Genomic DNA, 20,248 nt, shown 5'->3' with positions numbered 1-20,248 from the left:
TTTATTTATTTGAGTCCTCTCTCAAATTTCTTGATGAATCTGGATAAAGGCTTACCAATCTTGTTTATCTTTTGAAATAACAAACTCTTAGCTTCACCAATTTTGAAAATATTTTTTTAGTCTTTTTTTTCAAATTATTTCCACTCCAATCTTTATTATTTCCTTCTTTTAACTTCAACCTTTGTTCTTTTTCTAGTTTCCTCAGCTGTAAGTTTAGATTATTTATTTGAGGGGCTCCTGGATGGCTCAGTTGTGTGTCTGCCTTCAGTTTGGGTCATGATTCTGGAATCCTGGGTTTGAGCCCCATGTTGGGCTCCCTGCTCAGTAGGGAGACTACATCTCTATTCCCTCTGCCACTCCCCCCACTCTTGCATTCACTCTCTCTCTGTCAAATAGATAGATAAAATCTTTTTAAAAAGATTATGTATTTGAGATTTATCTTATTTTTTGAGGTAGTCCTATGTCACTATGAACTTCCCTCTTAGAACTTTTTTATAGTAGCCCCAAGATTTTAGAGTGTTGTGTTTTCATTTTCATATGTCTTAAGTTATTTTTATTTCTTTTTTGATTTCTTCATTTCTTCATTGATTGTTTAGCAGCACATTATTCAGCCTCCATGCTTGTGGGTTTTTTTCCAGTTTTCTTCTTGTCATTGATCTTTAGTCTCATTATTCTTCATTTTTGAGATTCAAAAACTGAGACATTTGAGATAAATAAATTCTTTTATAAACTGGTGAAGGAATTGTAGGTATAGTTTAGAACCCAGATCTCTTGATTTCAAGTGTCAGGGTATTTCCATATGGTGGCTCGCCTATTAAAATCAGTGTTATTACAAAAGAATCTATTAAGATCCATTCCTTGTGGTGCTCCTATCAAGATATCCATGGAGCAGGATGTAAAGACATTGGATAAAAACATTAAGCCATTTCACAATCTTTCCCAGTGAACGAACATTGGTGGTTCTTGAGTCTATAGTGATTTTTAACATGTGTTAAATGTTTTTCATCAGATTCTTGTGGTGGAGGCATCCAGAGAGTCCAAAGAACAGTGTTACTTTAATTTCTTCTTTGTGGCCAACCTTACCATCTGGCATTCAAGCTGCTTATGAAATTGGAGCCAGAAATCAAGTTTTTCTTTTTAAAGGTAACTCTAATGTTTAGTTTGCTACTGAGTCAAGTTTATGGAAGAGAATAAATGAAGGAAATACTACTAATTTTTATAAACATAGAGAAAAGCCCTCCAGATTTAATTAATAGAAAGTCTGAACTATGAGCTAAAAAATAGCTTAAATACCTAGGTAATGTGTAAAGATTTCAGGAAAAGTTTGTCCAATATAAGATCGTGATATGAAAAAATACAGAACCATTGGATATAAACCATGTTCAAGAACAAGGAGCAATATGTTTTGGAACTATGGGTACAGAATTATGTTGTTTGTAGTGAGTCAGTATTTCCATTACTCTTTTTGTATGATTCCAGTGCATGCTTTCTCTTTCTCTTCACAGATGATAAGTACTGGTTAATTAGCAATTTGAGACCACAGCCACACTATCCCAAGAACATACATTCTTTGGGCTTTCCTGACTCTGTGAAAAAAATTGATGCAGCTGTTTTTAACCCACTTCTCTATAAGACCTACTTCTTTGTAGATGATCAATTTTGGAGGTGAGCTTTAATGATTGGTATGGTGACTCCTAAAATTCATGAAACAGGCAGGGAATGGGGTTTTCAGTAGGTAGGTTTTCTGTGTAAATTCCCAAGGATCCCTGACCTTCCTAGGAGAGGTATCAAGGGAGCATAGATCTGGACTATTACTGTCATCCTACTTCTCTTCCCTAAATTTTGGGATTCTGGTATGAGATAACACATAATGTGTTTTTTAAAGGAACACTTTAAGTAAAATGTCACGTCATTAATCACAGTAGAAGTACATTGGAGAACAGTGGCTTAGACATATGAGACCCAGGATTCATACAGTCTGAGGAGTGTACTCTTCAGATACTTTTTAGAACCACTTGACCCAAGGAGACAAAATGAGGAAACCATCTTCTGAGTGGCAGCAAATCCTGTAAGGTCTTCACCTATAGGAAATTTGACAGTTGGGCTCTACAAGGCAGGACCAGGCACGGGTGGAGGCATTGTACAGCAATGGAGAAAGTTCCTGACCAGAACTCAGGTTCCTGACCAGAAAGTTCCTGACCTAGAGTCTGAGTCCTGTAGGGACATGGAATAAATCACTAGACTGTTTAGGTCCTTGGTTTTCTTCTCAGTGCAACTGAAGTTGCCTTTTCAGGAAAAGCCTTTCAAGAGAGAATAGGTAGGTCTTGTGGTTTGTGTCATAAAATATCAAACTCCTCATCATGAAATACAGTTTTTGATGGAGGTCCTACTGATTATTTCTTTGCTCAGGTACGATGAGAAGACACAATTCATGGACCCTGGTTATCCCAAATTGATTACCAAATACTTCCCAGGAATTAAACCTACAGTTGATGCAGTCTACTATTATAACAGTAAGTAGATCAGGAAGCCATGGAGATACTGGAAATCCCTTTTTAAAACTCTGAAGATTATAAAGCCTTCAAAGTCAGAGAATGGGGACCCAAATCAGAACAGAACAGGACCCAACAGTTCTCCATAGGGCCCCTGAGGGAAAATTCATAGTCTGCTAGGGTTAGAATAGGTGGGCTCAAAGAATGAGTGGTGTACACAGTTTATTTCTAGGGTGGTCTAGCTGGTGGGAGCATATGATTCCATGCATCTTGAGTCTCTGGAATGTCTGACCATGTCAAGCTGCACAGCATCTGTGAGAGAGTGTATGGCAAGACTTAGGCAAGCTGGCCTCACATACTTTTTTATGCCTTACATTTTGTACCTTCCTTGTAGCCCCTCCCACACTGCATGGGCTCATGTGGACTAGGGCTAAGGGTGAGATAAGAAAAACTTGAGAATGTTGGCATTTGTGTTGAGAATATCTTCAGGCAAGGTCAGCCGAAGCAAACTGTTGGTTGGGCCAAGGCATTTTGTTTTTATTCCCATTGCCATGTCTTTCTTACTTCTCCATCAAGGCCTCTATGTGCCCCACCTGGCTCCAATTTCTTCCCTCCCACTTTGAGTTCTCCACCTTGAGTGTGACTTTTCAAAAATGGTCACATCTTAATAGTCAGCTTTTAAGACCAATCTTCTCAATTAAATTAATGAAGATATTTAGTGGTGAAATGTTTGGGCAGTAAATAGATATCCTGAGGCAGGATACTGAGTGCAGGGGCCTAACGTTTATATTCTCAAATGTCTAATATAGATCATCTTTAAAATTTGGTCTAATATAGATAATCTACAAAAGCACAGATCTGTGTGTTTTTTTTTTTTAAGAAATGCAAGTGAAGAATTAAACTATTCAATATGTTTTTATTTTTAGGACACTACTATTTCTTCCAAGGACCTGACGTATTTGAATATGATGTCATATCCCATCGTATCACCAAAAAGCCGAAACAAAGTATCATGTCAGGTTGTTAGGAATGGTATAATTAGTGATGTTGGTCAATTCACTTCAGTTTAATTATTGCATACTTGCTATGTGCCCAGTTTACATGAACAGTGACATGTGTCATGAAATAAGGTAAAATCCATAGGCCATAGATAAATTATCACATATATACTTTGAAGAGTACATTGGAGAATATATATATATATACTCCTATACTGTCACTATACTGTATGTAAGGTTTTTTAATTTTGAAAATCATCATTGTCAATTTTTACTTGATTCAACTATTAGGCTTGAAAACAGACACTTTTTCAAGGGGCAACAGAATATTTTGGTCCTTAAACATCTCAAAACTGAGAAATTATCATTATTTCTTTGCCTTAACTACCATTAAGAAATGATTAGTTTCTGTGGCCATCAAATCTTTCAGCAAGTATATAATTTTAATTCTTTTGAAATACAAACATAATATACCAGAAAATGACAATTAATGTAACATATAAGTAAATTATATAATTATGGTCATAATGTTATTTTATTCTGTTATCAGTGTTGATTTTTCTAAATCTTATATAAAGTATATATATTTTTCCTTTGCTCAAATAAAAATTTGAAAGAAAATATTTGGTTCCTGAGAATTTTTTCCTGAATAACAATGTCCATTTCAAAAACAGTTCTGAACCTACTCCTAAGTAAAACAAGCCTCTACATAAGTGGTGAATTATGTAATAAGGCAAGTGGGAAGAAGTTGTATTTGCTTGGCTACTCATTGAACACCACTAAATGCCTAGTCTTGAGTCAAGAAAGCATTCTCCAGACCACATGTGCCCCAGAGGAGCATGCCCAGCCTATGATCATGAGCCTGGAGAGGAGGAGAACTGTAATGGGAACTTCCCGTTCCCATGTAATTTCCATTGCAGCTTGGGCCTCACAATGTGGGCCACATAATTAATTGCTGTGTGACCTTGATGAGACATTAAATCCCTAACTTTAGGAAAAAGCAGTAGTGGTGGCCACCTCATTGATTTATTGAGAAAAAAATGATACATGATGAGCACATCATGCTGGTAGCTTGGACTGCCTTTACCAGGTTTCTTCTCTGCCCTGACACACATTTTCCTTATTTTCTGGATTGTACATACATGTGTTAAAGCTCCAATTATGATGATATGGGTGGCTCTGTGGGTTGAGCAATGGACCCTTGGTTTTGGCTCAGGTCATGATCTCAGAATCAGGTGTTCAGGCTCTGTGTCAGTAGGGAATCTGCATCAGATTCTCCCTCTCCATCTGCCCCTCCCTGTGCTCGCGCGCGCGCGCGCGCTCTCTCTCTCTCTCCCCCGCCCCCCTCTCATGCATGCTCTTGAATAAATTCTAAAAAATCTTTAAAAAAAAGATGATATGGGTTTCTGGAATGTTTGTAGTTTTCAATTTATTTGCAGAAATTGCTGACTGACATTAATCATTTTTGATTAATAGAATGAACTGAGTTCAGAAAGTATGAGGATCAGGAAGATCTAGATGGGAATGGAGTTTTCTGTCCTTCATAGCTTAGAACCATTCCCAAGTATGTGCTTCTTCAGTTTAATAGTCCTGGCTTTGTCTTTGCCAGGTATAGGGTCAAGTTGTTCTGAGAAGAAATGTTATTTTCCCACAGGACACTGCATGCTGGACATTCTTCAAAAGAAGAAAGTTCCCCACAGGATTAGCATCAAAAGAAAACAGTGGTATCTGGGTTGAATTGTCTTTGGCCTTCGGTTATTTGGAGGAAAGCTGTTTCTCCTAAATGATGACTGCATTAGAATAAAAGCCAAGAAAGAGTATGCCCTTCTCATTCTCATCAGTGCTAGTGAGAAATGTCTCCAAAGATTTACAAGGGAATCCTTTGTCCCTCTATCTCCATTTGTGTTCTATCTTTACATTTTGTTTAACAAATCCTTACAGCATTAACCATGTGCCAGGCACTGTTCTAAGTGATAAGTGCACACACACACGTGCACACACATGTGTGCACACACACAGAGCCCACTTAAGTTTCATTGCAAGCATGAGGCAATGCTACCCTCATTTTTCAGATGAGAAAACCAAGACAGTGAGAGGTAAAGTTTTGCCCAAGGTCACACAGCTCTGGAGCTGCAATTCAAAGCCAGTCAGTTTGACTCTAGAATCTGTTCTTAACCACCACAAAATTCTGCCTCTCAAAATCATAAAGTGGAAAAAAATCAAAATAGACCCTTCTGGCACTCTGCTCTGTACTACTTTGTACTTTCACTTGACCTTTCAGTGGAAAGGTCTTTAATCTGTCACATGGATTCCTTGTACATCCAGTCCAGGGAATATCACTTTGCCTTGGAAAATGTAATAGTGCTCTCTTGCTAATGTCAGGAAAAAAACATCCAGTACTTGGAAGTTACAAGTGTCTTTCCAATAGAGTGCTGGACATTTGTCTAGCAGATCTTCTGGAGAATAGCTGATTTTACGAGAATGAGCACCTTTGATTTTGCATCAACCAGGCTATTTTATAAATCCAGAAGGACAGAAATAGTATAAAAAATGGCACTAATGCATTGTTTCTTTTGACAACAATGCAAATAAATGTTACCTATTAGAAATATAACTGATTTCTGCCTGGTAGAAGAGACAACCCCAAACATTATATTTTATTGCCCTATAAGATATTGATGCATTTATGTCATTAGAAAACTCATTTTAGCATTTCTTATTGAATATATATTTTTCAGATCTTTCTTTAGGCCAATTCCCTCATTAGTTAGTGAATTGGATAATATCTTTAATGTGCTCATCCTATATTTACATAAAAGTCACTTTAAACTTTTTTGAAAATTATACTTTATGAGTCAACCAACAAAGGAGAGCAGAATGCTGTGCATTTTTTGGTAGAGAAGACTACATGCTAGTCCAGCAACTTCTCAGGCCAGACAGAACTCAAATCTAGTCCTCCTAATCCTGTTACCTCCTACACTCTAACAGTGTAGAGAAGGACACTGCCCTTGCACAAAAGAAAGGAAAAAAATATGCCACTCTGGGTGACATAAAGTTTCCCAGTTTCCCTTTATTTTTGCTTTTGTTCATTCATTGAAACATATTTATTGAGAATATGCTGAATTCTAGAACTTGTGATAAGCATGAGGGACCCAAAGAGGACTGAGATCATTTTTGCCTTCAAAGGCACAAAATATGGTAAAAACATGAAAAAGACAGACATGTAAACAAGAAAATCACTGCATAATTAAGTGGGTAGATTAACTGAAGTATGTACTAGATGGAAGTGTCAGTCAGTCTCTGCCAAAGAATTCAGGGACCACAGAATACTGTAGAAAACAGTATTAGTGATGTGTTTTTAAAGCACGAGAGAAATCTGTCAGGCAGAAAATGTTAAACTAAAGGGATTGAAGACAGAAGAAGCCTTTTCAAAAACCCACAAAACACAAAGAACAGCTTTTAAAAAATGGAGCATACAATAGGAAGGAAGGAATGGCAAGAATAAGACACCAGATCATGAAGTTTCTGTCATGAGTTTGATGTTGGTCTCAAAAATAATATGATTTCATTGGTGGGACTTAAGATAGATAGAAATGACTAAATTGCTTAGTAGAAGATGTTTTTGGTGGAATTTTAGATGTCGATGAGAAGGAACTAAGGCTAATCCAAAACAGAACAATTACTATATTATTGCATTTGTCCATGCAATAAACATTGAAAATCTAAAAATGTATCCTAGGTATAGGTAGGACAGAAGTAACATTCAAGTGGGGGATATTATAATAGCTAGAAGTGAGAGTAAATAAAGTTCACTGACTGCTTTGCACATGGGTTATGACTGAAAAGAAATAATAGAAGTTGATTTTTAAGGATCTTGTTTAAGAAATTATCGTAAGGCAATAGGCAAGGAAAAGCAGGTCATGGAGGAGGTAGTGGTGTAGTTGATGGAACAGAGATAATTGGGTCCATTGAGTCTGGGAGCCTTAAGACATTCACGTGGGGATGTCCAGTAGGTAACAGAATGGGATCAAGGCCCAGTAAAAAGAAATGAAAATCCTGTATTCCATAGTGTGTAGGTGGAGGGTAACAACACAGTGGTTAATGGGATATCCCAGGAGGAGCAGAAGTAACAGTCTTTACAGTATGCATCATCCCTCAGAGTGACCTTCTAGCATTACTATTAGAATATCAAAATATTCTAAGGTTGTACTATACTGAAAAAAAAAAAAAGGATCATACTTACTTATGTAAGAAAAACTTCCAGCTCATAGGGATTAAAATCCAAGGCTTTGTCTTTTCTATGTGTTAGTAAATAAATAGAACTTGTAAGGATCACTTTTGTTTCTGGCCATATTGGAGTAGTGAGTACTGAATTCTCCTTCCTGCTGTGATTAATTTTTTTAAAAGATTTTATTTATTTATTCATGAGAGACACACAGAGAGAGAGGCAGAGACACAGGCAGAGGGAGAAGCAGGCTCCATGCAGTGAGCCCCATGCAGGACCTGATCCCGGGACTCCAGGATCAGGCCCTGGGCCAAGGGCAGGCACTAAACTGCTGAGTCACCCAGGGATCCCTTCCAGCGATTAATGAAAAGATTGGGCAAAATGTATAAAGCAGCTGATTCCATTCACTGGGAGCCAGGAAATATAGTCCAGAAGAGAAGAGAAGCAAATGATGCAGGCCCCCAAATTTTCCTTGCTTTTCTATCTTCAGGTAGTTTCTAGAACACAGCACATGGGAAGAGATTCCCAACAGAACACAGTGGACTCACTGAGTTGAGGAAACAGACATTGAAGTTCAGGGAGATGGAAATGGCTGCAACTGGCAGAACAGAGCGTGGAAGAGGGGAACACTATAACCCTATACAGAGAAAACATTCCAGAAATGGGGAAAGTCATCCCCTTGTGTCTGTCAATGAATAAAAAGCTGCATATGTACCACCAGGGAGCTATTGACTGAACAATCCCCAGAGGTTACACAGGACTGGGAGGGGCTTCAGTTCCATCCAACCAGTGGCGAGATAGTGGACATTTGTGGCAATCAGTAAAGCTACCACAAGAGGAGGGCTAAAAGAGCCCTAGAGTAAAGGCTACACTGAACTCATTCTAAAAATGCTTAAAATCAAACTTCAAAAAGTCATAGTGATTTGTAAATTACTTAACTGCCTGCTACAGCTAAAAATTAAACACTTTTAAAAGAAAAATTAAAAATAGAAATATCTAACAAAGATCATCCACAGTGTCTATTATCTAATAAAAACTTACCAGCTATGAAATGAAGTTTGAAAATATGACCCATAATACAGAAAACCGTCAATAAAAACATATGCAGGAAGGATAGAGATAATGAAATTAACAGAAAAAGGATGTTAAAAACAGTTATAAAGATATTTCAGGGTTCCATGGAAAACATGGACATTATATGGACAGAAATGAAAGATATGAAAAATGAGTAAATGGAACCAGAGCCGGGAAATGCAAATTTCCGTTGGATTCATTTTCAGATCGGACTAGTCATTTGTTAGTTTCTTGTTGCTGGTTCATGTCTGTGGTTTCATCATTTGTTTCCTTATACCTTAAATTTTTTTGTTATTCTATAGCCTTGATTTAATCATTTAAATTTCCAAAGACCTTGTTGGTCGAAATGTGTTATTTGCTGTTTCTATTGACTTTCATTCCTAGAATTTGTTCCCTTGTATTGTGACCTAATATTAGGTGAATTCATGGGATCCATTTTTAAAAATCTTAATTTGCCGCAATCTAGAGGGTCTAAAAAAGGACATGCTTTTTTCCCCCCTTAAAGATATTGGTTATTGCTTCTATTAGGAAGCATCTGAAACTACCCGGGTCTCTTTCTAGGATTTGTGGCAGTTGCTTTTAGATGCAGAACCTCTCTCTTATAAATTACTCAAGATTTAGTACCCTCAGGGTCCTTCTAACAAAGCATTTGACCTTAGAGAATTCCCTTTTTTTTCCCACAATTTTTCTTGGCCAGCTGCTCATTCATCCTTAATCTAGCTTCAGCTCATGGTGTGTGTGTGCATGTGTGTAGGGTGAATGGGAAAGCCCTAGAAATTTCAAATATCTCCTACAAGCCCAGGAAAGCCCTGAAAAGTAAGTTTCATTAAATTTGAATCTGTTTTCCATGAAAAGGCCCTTAGGAATAAATCGTCTGTATACTGCAGGAAGTAAAAGAGTAGCTTGTCTCTCAACCCATTGCAAGTATCTTGGAAAGCAGAGTTGTCGACAGTGACTCACTGTACAAAGTCCATGATATTGATAAGTTAGGAAATCTGTACTGTGATTCATTGTCTGATCTAAATCAAGTTAGTTGACCTCTTGAGTCTCAGGGAAAACAGTATATGTCTGTGAGGTTTTTCCAAGGATTAATGTAGGTGAAGCTCCTAGAACTTCCTAGTTATTCACCTGAAGCTTGTCTCTTCCCATCTTGACTTCCTTCTGACCCAGAATTCCCCAGTCTTGCTTCTGTCCTCCCTCACAGGTATATTCACACCCCAACAACCTCTCTGACTTTTATGGGAAGTAGAGAGCCCATGGTCTCCCTCCTCCATTGTCTCCATATTTCCTTCCTTCCCCATCACTTAAGATCATTCAAAGTTAGAGTCACCTCATTTTTTGCCATCACTTTAGTTATCCAATGATTATGAATAATATTTATTATATGCCTAGAAGTTCATATATACTTTCTGTTATATATATATCAAGCTTGTAGGGTAGATTTTTATAGCCATTTTAAGAACAAAAATGAAAGGGCAGTTTTTTTCGATGTCACAGAGCTGGTAAGTGCCAGACTAAGACTTGAACTGAGGGCCATTTAACCCCAAACTCAAGCTCTTTTTACTATGCCACTTTTCTTCTTTTGGCCAATAATCTTTTAATTAACAAAGAACATGATCTGATGCTGTTTGGCCCCATGACTAATGGCAAGATAAAATAATCAGTAAATTACCATCAAAACCAAAAATCCTAGTCCTTTTCTGTACTTTTTAGGAGCAGTCGAGTTAGCAAGAAAATATCTTAAGGGAAATGAGAATATAAGTGAGGTCTGAAGAGACATTTTTGCACTTAAGCCCTAAATTCATGACTTAGAACAGCATGTTCCCATTCCATAGTTGAATAACATATGACTTTGAAAAGAAACAAGGATTGTGAAATATGTTTTGGACACAAAGGTATCAAAGTGAGTATTTATGCTGAGAACCTGAGAATTGGGTTTTTTGACAAGCACTCGGAAATTCACAGCCAGCAAGATTTTGTGAACTTTTTCAGGAATTGGAACACTAACTAACCTTGGTGAATGAGGAGGCTTTGTGTATTTCTGATCTTAGTGACGCATAGTGACTGCTCCCAGATATGTGTCCTAACTGGGTCACATCTGGGCAGCATAAGTGAAGAACACGGGCAGGAAAGCCTGGATTTGAAAGGGGGACATGGAAGTCAGGGGTCGTATATTGATGAGAGGTGCCCCCCAAACTGAAAACTGGTTATCAGACAGGCCTGTGTTAAGAGACACATAGAGGGTCCAGTTTTTAAAAATATGAAAGCTTATAAGATCACATTTGTGGAGACAGTTAAGTCCAGGCTAAGAGGGAATATGAACAGACGAGATATAGGGATTAGAATCAGTCTGTAGACTTGTATTTTAGTGTGTTTGGGTTTTCACTGGACAACATTTGCATCATCTTTCCTACTTAGTTTGTTCATGGACTTGAGCAAATGTTTTACTCTCCTGAGCTTCAGTTTTTGCACCTGTGAAGTGAGGATACTGATCTTCACCTGATGGTGCAGGTGTAAAGACCAGACGTACTACCCGTAACATGTAGGACACATAGTAGATGATTCATATATAGTTTCTTTCTTTCTTGAAGAATGAGTCTGAATATACATCTGTTTGACCATATTACACACTGCAAGAAGACTCAGACATTAATTACCTAAAAGTATGTAAAATAATGAAAGTTCAGAACCCTGATTCCATTTTTCTCACAGTATACTTTTAGTGGGGAATAAGCTGGAGCAGCACCATGAGGTTGGGTGGGTTCATCCTGCCTTGGTCTTTACCCAGTGCTCATTTTAGCTTTGACCACAATATAAGACTTCATTTTGTCATTCTTACATAATGTGACCCCTCCACACATGTGTCAGCTTTACAATTGTGACTCAAAAGAAGATGATATGTCCCAGAGCTGTGGCAAAGCAGTGCCTAGGACAATTACCACAGATCTGTCAGGGCAATGAACATTACTGGTTTTAGGTATTTGAGAAAAATGTGAAGAAACCTAACTCCCAGAATAAAACACTTATGAATTCCAGAGTTTAAGCAAAGAAAATATGGATAGCAAAAGAAGAGGCCATTCAGCCAAGGGCTTTCATCTATCACAGAGGTGCATAAGCTATGGGGTAGAAACAAGTTTTCCAATTAGAGTCTGAATATACAAATCTATTATACAGATTCTATATAACAGAACGTTGACCCACAATCTGCGGCAATCTGCCCAGGAAACCAATTCCTTCATCTATAATAAACAACTCAGAAAGTTAGCCTGCTACAAGTCAGACTTGCAGGAACCCAGATCGTGATCTCTAGTAACAACCCAGGACGCCGAACAATAACTTCTGTGAAAATCAGTCCAAAACGTCCAGGACTTGACTGACAACTTGTAGCTTCCCTAATATTTGTCCCTATTTCCAAATCTACACCACTCAGAAAAAGCCAAATATGAAGCCCAAACAAATAGCACAGATGCCTGGCTTCCAGTTCACCCCTGTACAGCTTCCTCATGCCAAAAGCCCCCAGGCAGGATACCCACGAAGCCCTACCTTTTTCCACAATAGTTTCCCATTCCTCTCCCTGCTATTGAATCTCTGCTGAAACACAAGTGATGGTGGCTGACTCCCTTGTTATAGCAAGCTGTGAATAAACAATCATTCCTTGTTCCCCTTTGGTCGGTCTTCATTTATTTCCACACCAGGCAAAGATCTGCCAAGTCATAAAAAGAGAAACCGCCTTTAACCCCAGACCAGGTGGTTTCGATTTTTCTCAAGGCCATGTCATGCCTTTTTCACCCTGCCTATTCTTTTTCTAACTGGACCATCTCTTTCCCTTCTCAGTTCTTTTTACTTCTATCTGTAGTCCTTCAGGTTTTCCTTATATTTCAATAAGATGATTATTATAGCCCCTAAACCTATCAACTTCACTTTCTTCATATTGTAATCCACGCCAATCCCTACTACCAGATAAATCCCATAGAAGCAGAGTTCTGATGTTTATCTGAACAAGAACAGTAACTGGGAAAATTTTCATTCTAATTAGACAAGTGATCTTGGTCAAAATCCCAGCAAGTTATTGTATAGATATTGACAATTTCATTCTAAAGTTTATATGGAGAAAGGTCCAGAATAGCAAGCACAATATTGAAGGATAAAAACAAAAAAACAAAGTAGGAGGCTGATACTATCTGACTTCAAAACTTACCAAAGCCACAGTGATCAAGTCAGTGTGGTATAAGAGAAAAAACAAACAGATCAGGGGAACAGGAGAAAGATCCCAGAAATAGACCCATGTCAGTATGTCAACTGATCTTTGAGAAAGGAAGAAAGGCAGTGCAGTGGAGCCTGAAGCATGTGCAAGTCCACACACAAAAAGTCAATCTAGGCACAGATCTTACACCTTCACCAAAATGAACTCAGAATGGATTGTAGGCTTAAATATGAAACATAAAACTCCAGAGAGAAAGCACAAGAGAAAACCCAAATGACCTTGGGTGTGGCAGACCTTTTAGATGCAACAATCAAAGACACAATCCATGAGACAGAGTTGATACACTAGATTTCATTAAAACTAAACATTTCTGGGATCCCTGAGTGGCTGAGCGGTTTAGCACCTGCCTTTGGCCCAGGGTGTGTGATCCTGGAGTCCCAGGATCAATTCCTGCATTAGGCTCCCTGCTTTGAGCCTGTTTCTCCCTCTGCCTGTGTCTCTGCCTCTCTCTGTGTGTGTCTCTCATGAATAAATAAATAAAATCTTAAAAAAAAAAAAAAAAACCTAGACATTTCTGCTCAGTGACAGTGTCGAGAAACAAGAAGACAAACCACAGACCGGGAAAAATTTTTGCAAAAGACACATCTGATAAAGGACTGTTATTCAAAATATATAAAGAACTCTTAAAACTCAACAATAACAATACAAAAACAATCATCCCAATTTAAAAATTGGCCAAAGACCTTAACAGACACCTTAACAGAGAAGACGCACAGGTAGCAAGTAAACACACAAAAAGATGCTCCATGTCACATGTCATGAGGGAAGTGCAGATTACAATTAACAATGAGATGCCAAAATCCAGAACACTGCCAACATCAAATGCAGGAGAACATGTGGAGCAACAGGGGCTCTCATGCACTGCTGGTGGGAAAGCAAAATGGTACAAGTCGGAAAACAGTTTGGAAGTTTCTAACAAAATTAAGCATACTCTTACCATATGATCCAACAATCATGATCTTTGTTATTTATTCAAAAGTGTTGAAAACATACGTCCACACAAAAACCCACACATAGATGCTTTATTCATAACTTCTAAGACTTGGAAGCAACTTAGATGTCTTCCAGTAGGTGAAAAGATAAATAAAGGGTGGTAACATCCAGAATATTATTCGTCACTAAAAAGGAATGATCTAACGGTGCCTGGATGGCTCAATCAGTTAGTTGTCCAACTCTTGGTTTTGGCTCAAGTCATAATCTCATGGGTCATAGGATCCAGCCTGGCATCAGGGTCTGTGCTGAGTGAGGAGCCTGCTTGAGATTCTCTCCCTCTTCCATCCCCCAACTCATGCTCTTTTTCTCTCTCTCAAATAAAAAAATAAATCTCATTTTTAAAAAAGACTGAGCTATGGGGCACCTGAGTGGCTCAGTGGTTGAGCATCTGCCTTTGGTTCAGGGAATGATCCTGGAGTCTCAGGATCGAGTCCCATATCGGACCCCCTGCATGGAGCCTGCTTCTCCCTCTGCCTGTGTCTCTGCCTCTCTCTCTGTGTCTCTCATAAATAAATAAATAAATAAATGAAACCTTTAAAAAATAATAATAAAGTCTTTTTTAAAAAGTTAATGTTAGAAAATGCAGTGATGCTGCTCCTAAAACCATAGTGTTCCATGGATAGGACCTCGCAAAGGGCAACAGCTCAGATATGTTTTAATTTATACTCCTAAATAGATAGAAATTTGAAAATTATCTGTCTCTATATTTATATCTAACTCTATGATAAATATTTCTTTAAAAAATAAAGAAGACGACCCTGGCTAGTAGTCACTGAAGCAACCTTTCCCAGACTTGCACATAAAATGAAAAGAAACAAAAAAGCTGTGACATTGAAAACAAAGTTGGCTGTTTTATAACGAATTGTTCTGTGGCTTAGAGGGGCAGTAAAGTTGCATTGGAAAAAAAAGATTTTTTTAAAAATGTTTTATTTATTTATTCATGAGAGACAGAGACACAGGCTGAGGGAGAAGCAGGCTTCCTGCAGGGAGCCCGATGTGAGACTCAATCCCTGGACCCCACAATCATGACCTGAGCTGAAGCCAGACTCACAACCACTGAGCCAGCCAGGCATCCCTGGAGAAAAAGATTTGATGACTCATCTCTATCTTATGAACTGAAGCCCAGGGACTCTGATAATCAGAAAGAACTAGGAAGATATTTTGCTCCTCACATATCTGCTCAGGCACCAGAACATGTACTTCCTATCACTTTCTTCCTACCAGACATTGAAGCCATGTCTCTACTGGATGTGTGTTGAGTTGGAAAGAGAGGGGGAAAAACCATGACCCACTTCATGCCCGTCCAAGGTATTTCCCATAGGAGAGGTTAACAAAAGATGTGCTCAGACATGGTGGAACCACCCCTGGAAAAAAATTACATAAAGGCATACAATTGCCAACTGACTCCAAATGAACATTTCCAGAATGCATAGGTCAGGCTCTAGGAAGTGTAATAGGGCTGTCTTTCCAGTTTGCTTGACAAAGTCTGTTTTCGGCAGAAAGTTGGCTTGCAGGTGGACTCAGCCGTCGGGGGCCATGCCTGCCTCATGGGGCTGCTCCCACCTGTCCTACTTCCACTGTGATCCTCGCATTGGAAAACATGTTTCTCAAGTAACACTTTTTATAATTAGATGGAGCATGCTGCCTGTTGGAGTACCACTAGGAACTTTAATTCGTGTTATTCTGTTTGCACAATTGGAATACTTCTGCCAAGAATATTACAAAATACCCTCCTTCTTTCCATAATATCGGAGTTGCCCAGAGCCACACAAAGCCTGTTGCTACCACCAAGGAATGTCAGTGATGGGTTTCGACATTTTTATCACTCATGTTGAGTGATCTGAGTCATTATGCTTTCATAAATGAAAAGAAACCTGACCATCCACGTGCTTGTATTATCTGTTCCTAAATTCCTTTTCTGTTTCAATTTACCTTCCAACTAAAATGTTTGGATGTTTCTGCAGCAAATAGTCATGAAGATTAGTGTATGAGGTCAAATTTCTTTTTTTTTTTTTTTTAAGATTTTATGTATTTATTTGAGAGAGAGAGAGAGAGAGCACGAGCAAGGGGAGGGACAGAGGAGGAGGGAGAAGCAGACACTGCTGAGCAGGGAGCCTGATGCCAGCTGGAGCCCAGGACCCCTGAGATCATGACCTGAGCTGCAGGCAGATGCTTAACTGGCTGAGCCACCCAGGTGCCCTGGAGTCAAATTCCAACTATGAAAAACATATATTAAACCTGTAAGAAACATATTTTTCCTATAATTCAAATAGGATCCTATAATTCAAATTAAAAGTACTTATTAGCATTTCTCCCTGGCTGGAGAGTTTCAGAATTGTGGAAAAAACAGATACAATTTTATAAATCTCACCTAATCACCATGATATAAAAAAATGAAAAATTAGAAGGAAGCACAGTGAAGTGTTAATCATGTTTTTCTCCTTGTGGCATGACTGCTTGTGATCTCCTTTCTACTTTCTACATTTTTCTGTATTCTGTATTTTATTATAATAAAAATATGAAATTTTATTGAAATATATAAAACTTTATTTAAAAGATCTGTAGAAATATGACTTTCCATCACAAACAGTATAAACATTTTAGCCAGAGACTAATGGGTTTTCACAAAAAAGCTCCAACCTGTTTGCCCATAGCCTCGTTTTTCATTTTTTGTCACTATCTTTCAGGCACTTTTTATTTAAAAAAAAATAATAATAATTCTACTATTTTCCACAGAGATGTTCAGCTTTCTTGACTCTGCATAGGTATTCAATCTGTTCCCGGCGTTTCCTCTGCGTCCACTGCCCTGTGGCTTTTCCTGCAGCAGACGTCTTCCTTCTGCACAGGGCCTGTTCCAACTGCTCTTATACTCCCGAGAAGTGCTTCTGCAGGAACCACCTGCTCTGCTGGATCATGTCCTTCCTTCCTTCCTTCCTTCATCTCTGCATTTTGTCCTCCCCTCCTTCCTTCTTATTTTTAAATTGCTCATTTGGTCATGTTTTCTCAAAGCTTCTCCACTACTTGTGATCTCCAAATGTGCACTCTCAGTTGGGGGTTCTGAGGCATTTAAGATGGAGATTCAGACGTGTAATAAATGAACATATCTCTGAAAAAATGATTCTGCTGGCAGTAATGAGCATCATGTATTTTTTTTTAAAGATTTTATTTATTTGATTGAGAAAGACAGTGAGAGGGAGAGCACGAGCAGGGGGAGGGAGAGGGAGAAGCAGGTTCATGTATTATCTTGTCTGATCAGTCCTGGAGAAGAGCAATGAATGGAGACAAACGTGAGAAGTTATCAGGAAGGATGTGACTGGGACTGTCTGCCAGCTTTTGAGTCCAACTCTGAATCAGATTGAATTTAAGTTTGCTGCCAGTCCTCTGAGTTCTGCAGGTCAGCTTTTGCAGCAAGCCCTTATCTGACGTACGTTTTTAGCCGTAGAACAAATAATCATTCTGTGGAACATTTTCATTTCTGTGCTGGAAAAGCCCACCTTTTTTTCTAGTGTTCACAGACCCCCTCTACACTTAGTGGATTTATTCTTGTTCTCATTCTCTTCCTTTTTTCTTCCACTCTGTTGCTCCGTGATCTACCTATTCCTCATTAACGCATTGCCTTTTAAAATTTAATCTACCAGATGCAAATCAACTCTCACACATTGTCAGAAACCCCTAGATGCTGCACGGTTTTAATATTTTACAGACATAGGAATGAAGAATAAGAGTATACAAGTCTTCAATTTATTCTTTATTAAATGATTTCAAAGACAATAAAACAAAAAAATTTAGTCAATAGGGTACTTGGTAAATATGACACATAAGATCTGGGGATTTAGAAATACCTGCATGATTCATCAGGTTTTTTTGACTATTCATTCATCTCTTTGACTCTTCCTTTAAACCTTTCATTCATAATTAATATATTATTAATTTTTTAAGCAATCTTAGGGTGTCTGTTTTATCCTGGGCACCCAGTTCACCATTAGGGGTGCAGAGGGAAATGAGAATTTACAGTGATGGAGGGAAGCATGGTTTACACCATCCCACTCTAGCCCAGCATGGACAGTCTACAAGAGAGGTGAGTCCAAGGCACCACTGAAAAACAGATAGTGAACTCTTTCTGAGGCTTGAGACTTCTGGAGAAGTCTCTGAAATCATTTTACCAGATGACACTGTCTGAACAGACCTCTGCATCCATTTCAGGAGCAACAACATGGCCCACTTTGCTGACTGTGTTTAGACAACTGGGAAAATAAACATGATATCTGTCAGGTTTCCCTCTAAACTTGAAATATGTTTTCCAAGTTATGATCCTAGAGAAAATTTACACAAAAACAACCTTAATCCAGAAGGAATGGAGAGGTGTGGCTGCTAGGGTTCTTCTGTTTAGAGGGTAACAACTTCTGCCTCACTCTATGGAGCCTTCCCCGGACTCTGCTCCCTTAGCTATCCAGACATCAGTGTGGATGAGCACTTCCCCGATTTCAATCAAGACAAGATCCACATTCTTTCCCCTAAAGGAACGAATGTCTTTAGATAGAATCTAGTCTAAAAACAGATGCTTACACTTGATGCTCAACCCCTGGCAAGTAGCCAGCAGATAACTGGACGCTGCCAGGTACAGGGGTCTTACTACTTCTCTGACACATGTTGGAGGAGACCTTTCCAGCGTTCATTCAGAAACATACAAAAATACAGCAAAAAAAGGAAAATGCACAAGAAATGCAAAGGCAGTGAGCAAAACTTGCATTTGTTAACTGTTCATTTTTATTAACCATTTCACTGGGTTTCTCATTCCTGGGTGTTCTGCTCCTCAGCAAAGAAATAAGCAAAGAAAGAAAAACCTGAGTGAGGCGGCAAATAAAAAATGTTCACTTGGTGGACATTTAATAATTGCAAGCTTTGCTCTTTCCAATTTGCTTTTCTTTCTCTTTTTCTGATTAAGGGAGGCCAAGCAAGCGAGGGAGGGGCGGGTGGCAGGCGGCAAGAGGATGATAAAACATTCAACCAACTCCCTTCCCTGGGGATGTCTCCAGTCTTCCCCACAAGCATTTGTTCCTCAGTTGGGGCATGGGGGTGGGGAGCGACGTTCTGCTGGGCAAGAGACAGGAGGGAAAGGGGAGGAAGGGGAGAGAAGGGAGTAAAAGGAAAGAGAGAAGAGAAAACAGATAAGCACTCTGGGAGATAATTCAGGGTGGTTTTTTTTTTTTTTAAGTTCAAAGTAGAGGTGCCTGGGGGGCTCAGTTGGTGAAGTGTCTGCCTTCAGCTCAGGTCATGATCCTGGGGTCCTGGGATCAAGCCCACATTGGGCTCCCTGCTCAGCGGGGAGTCTGCTTCTCCCTCTCCCTCTGCCGCTCCGCCTGCTTACTCTCTTTCTCTCTCTCTCTCAAATAAATAAATAAAATCTTTAAAAAAAATAAAATTCAAAGTATCTACAAATTTGAACTGAGGGATGAAGGAAAGAGATTGAAAGAGAATTTTGGTCCTATGCATGATCAACTCCACCAGTAATTTCCAGGCGGCCATCAGAGATCTGCCACCTGCTCATAAATTGGGCACAGAATGAAGACAAACCAGAAGAGAAAGGTTACACCTCCTCCCATTCACAATCTTCCTTCTGTCCTGCCCATGAGCTTCCCCTCCTCAACAACTAACAAATCCAACCAGAAACTAATAGCATATATTTCAAATCAAGGAATCAAAAAATAAACTCTTCCTTCCAATTTTATTCTAGATGTATTTCTTCTGTTTTAACAGAATCTAATAGTATAGACTTGAGCTATGTAAGCACAGCTTTTCATTTACTTACATCTCATTACATTTGATTTTAAGTTTATTTTCCTTAAAATAAAACTGCATTTAAATCTTCTAACCTATTCTAACTTTTTACCAGCTCAGCTTTCCTCTTCTCTCAAACATACAAACATAAATTTTCTAGTAAATTCTGGTCACTTTTTTTTCCATAATAAAAAAAATGCCCCAGTTTTCTTCTTACAAAGACAGGAAGCATTTCCTGGAGCTTAATCACTGTTATGATTTGTAAAATTGGAAAGGTTGAGAGAAATTAGTAAAGTAGGTTGTATCATCCTACTTTGGATTTGGAATTTTGGACATGGTCCTGCTGCCACTCGGATGAAAGCAATCATGAGTCAAGCTGCGGGTGACCTAAACCAACACTGTCGCCCTATAAAAGTCAGGGCTC

At 38.7% G+C, this 20,248-nt stretch overlaps 1 protein-coding gene across 5 annotated transcripts in view; it reads left to right on the top strand.

The window, feature by feature from the left end:
* Positions 1-4,111, top strand: part of MMP12 (matrix metallopeptidase 12) — a 39,484-nt gene extending 35,373 nt beyond the window's left edge. For all 5 annotated transcript variants that reach the window (XM_077893257.1, XM_077893260.1, XM_077893261.1 and 2 more), the window contains 4 exons: positions 1,010-1,143; positions 1,506-1,665; positions 2,410-2,513; positions 3,419-4,111. In XM_077893257.1, the coding sequence (XP_077749383.1) occupies positions 1,010-1,143; positions 1,506-1,665; positions 2,410-2,513; positions 3,419-3,519 (499 nt within the window). In that variant the 3' untranslated portion in view covers positions 3,520-4,111. The remainder of the gene's footprint in view (positions 1-1,009; positions 1,144-1,505; positions 1,666-2,409; positions 2,514-3,418) is intronic.
* The last annotated feature ends 16,137 nt before the right edge of the window (positions 4,112-20,248 follow it).

Source organism: Canis aureus, chromosome 3, assembly GCF_053574225.1.
Source record: "Canis aureus isolate CA01 chromosome 3, VMU_Caureus_v.1.0, whole genome shotgun sequence".
Lineage (NCBI taxonomy): Eukaryota > Metazoa > Chordata > Mammalia > Carnivora > Canidae > Canis > Canis aureus.
Note: the sequence above shows the minus strand (reverse complement) of the source record. Positions and strands in the feature narration are given on the sequence as shown.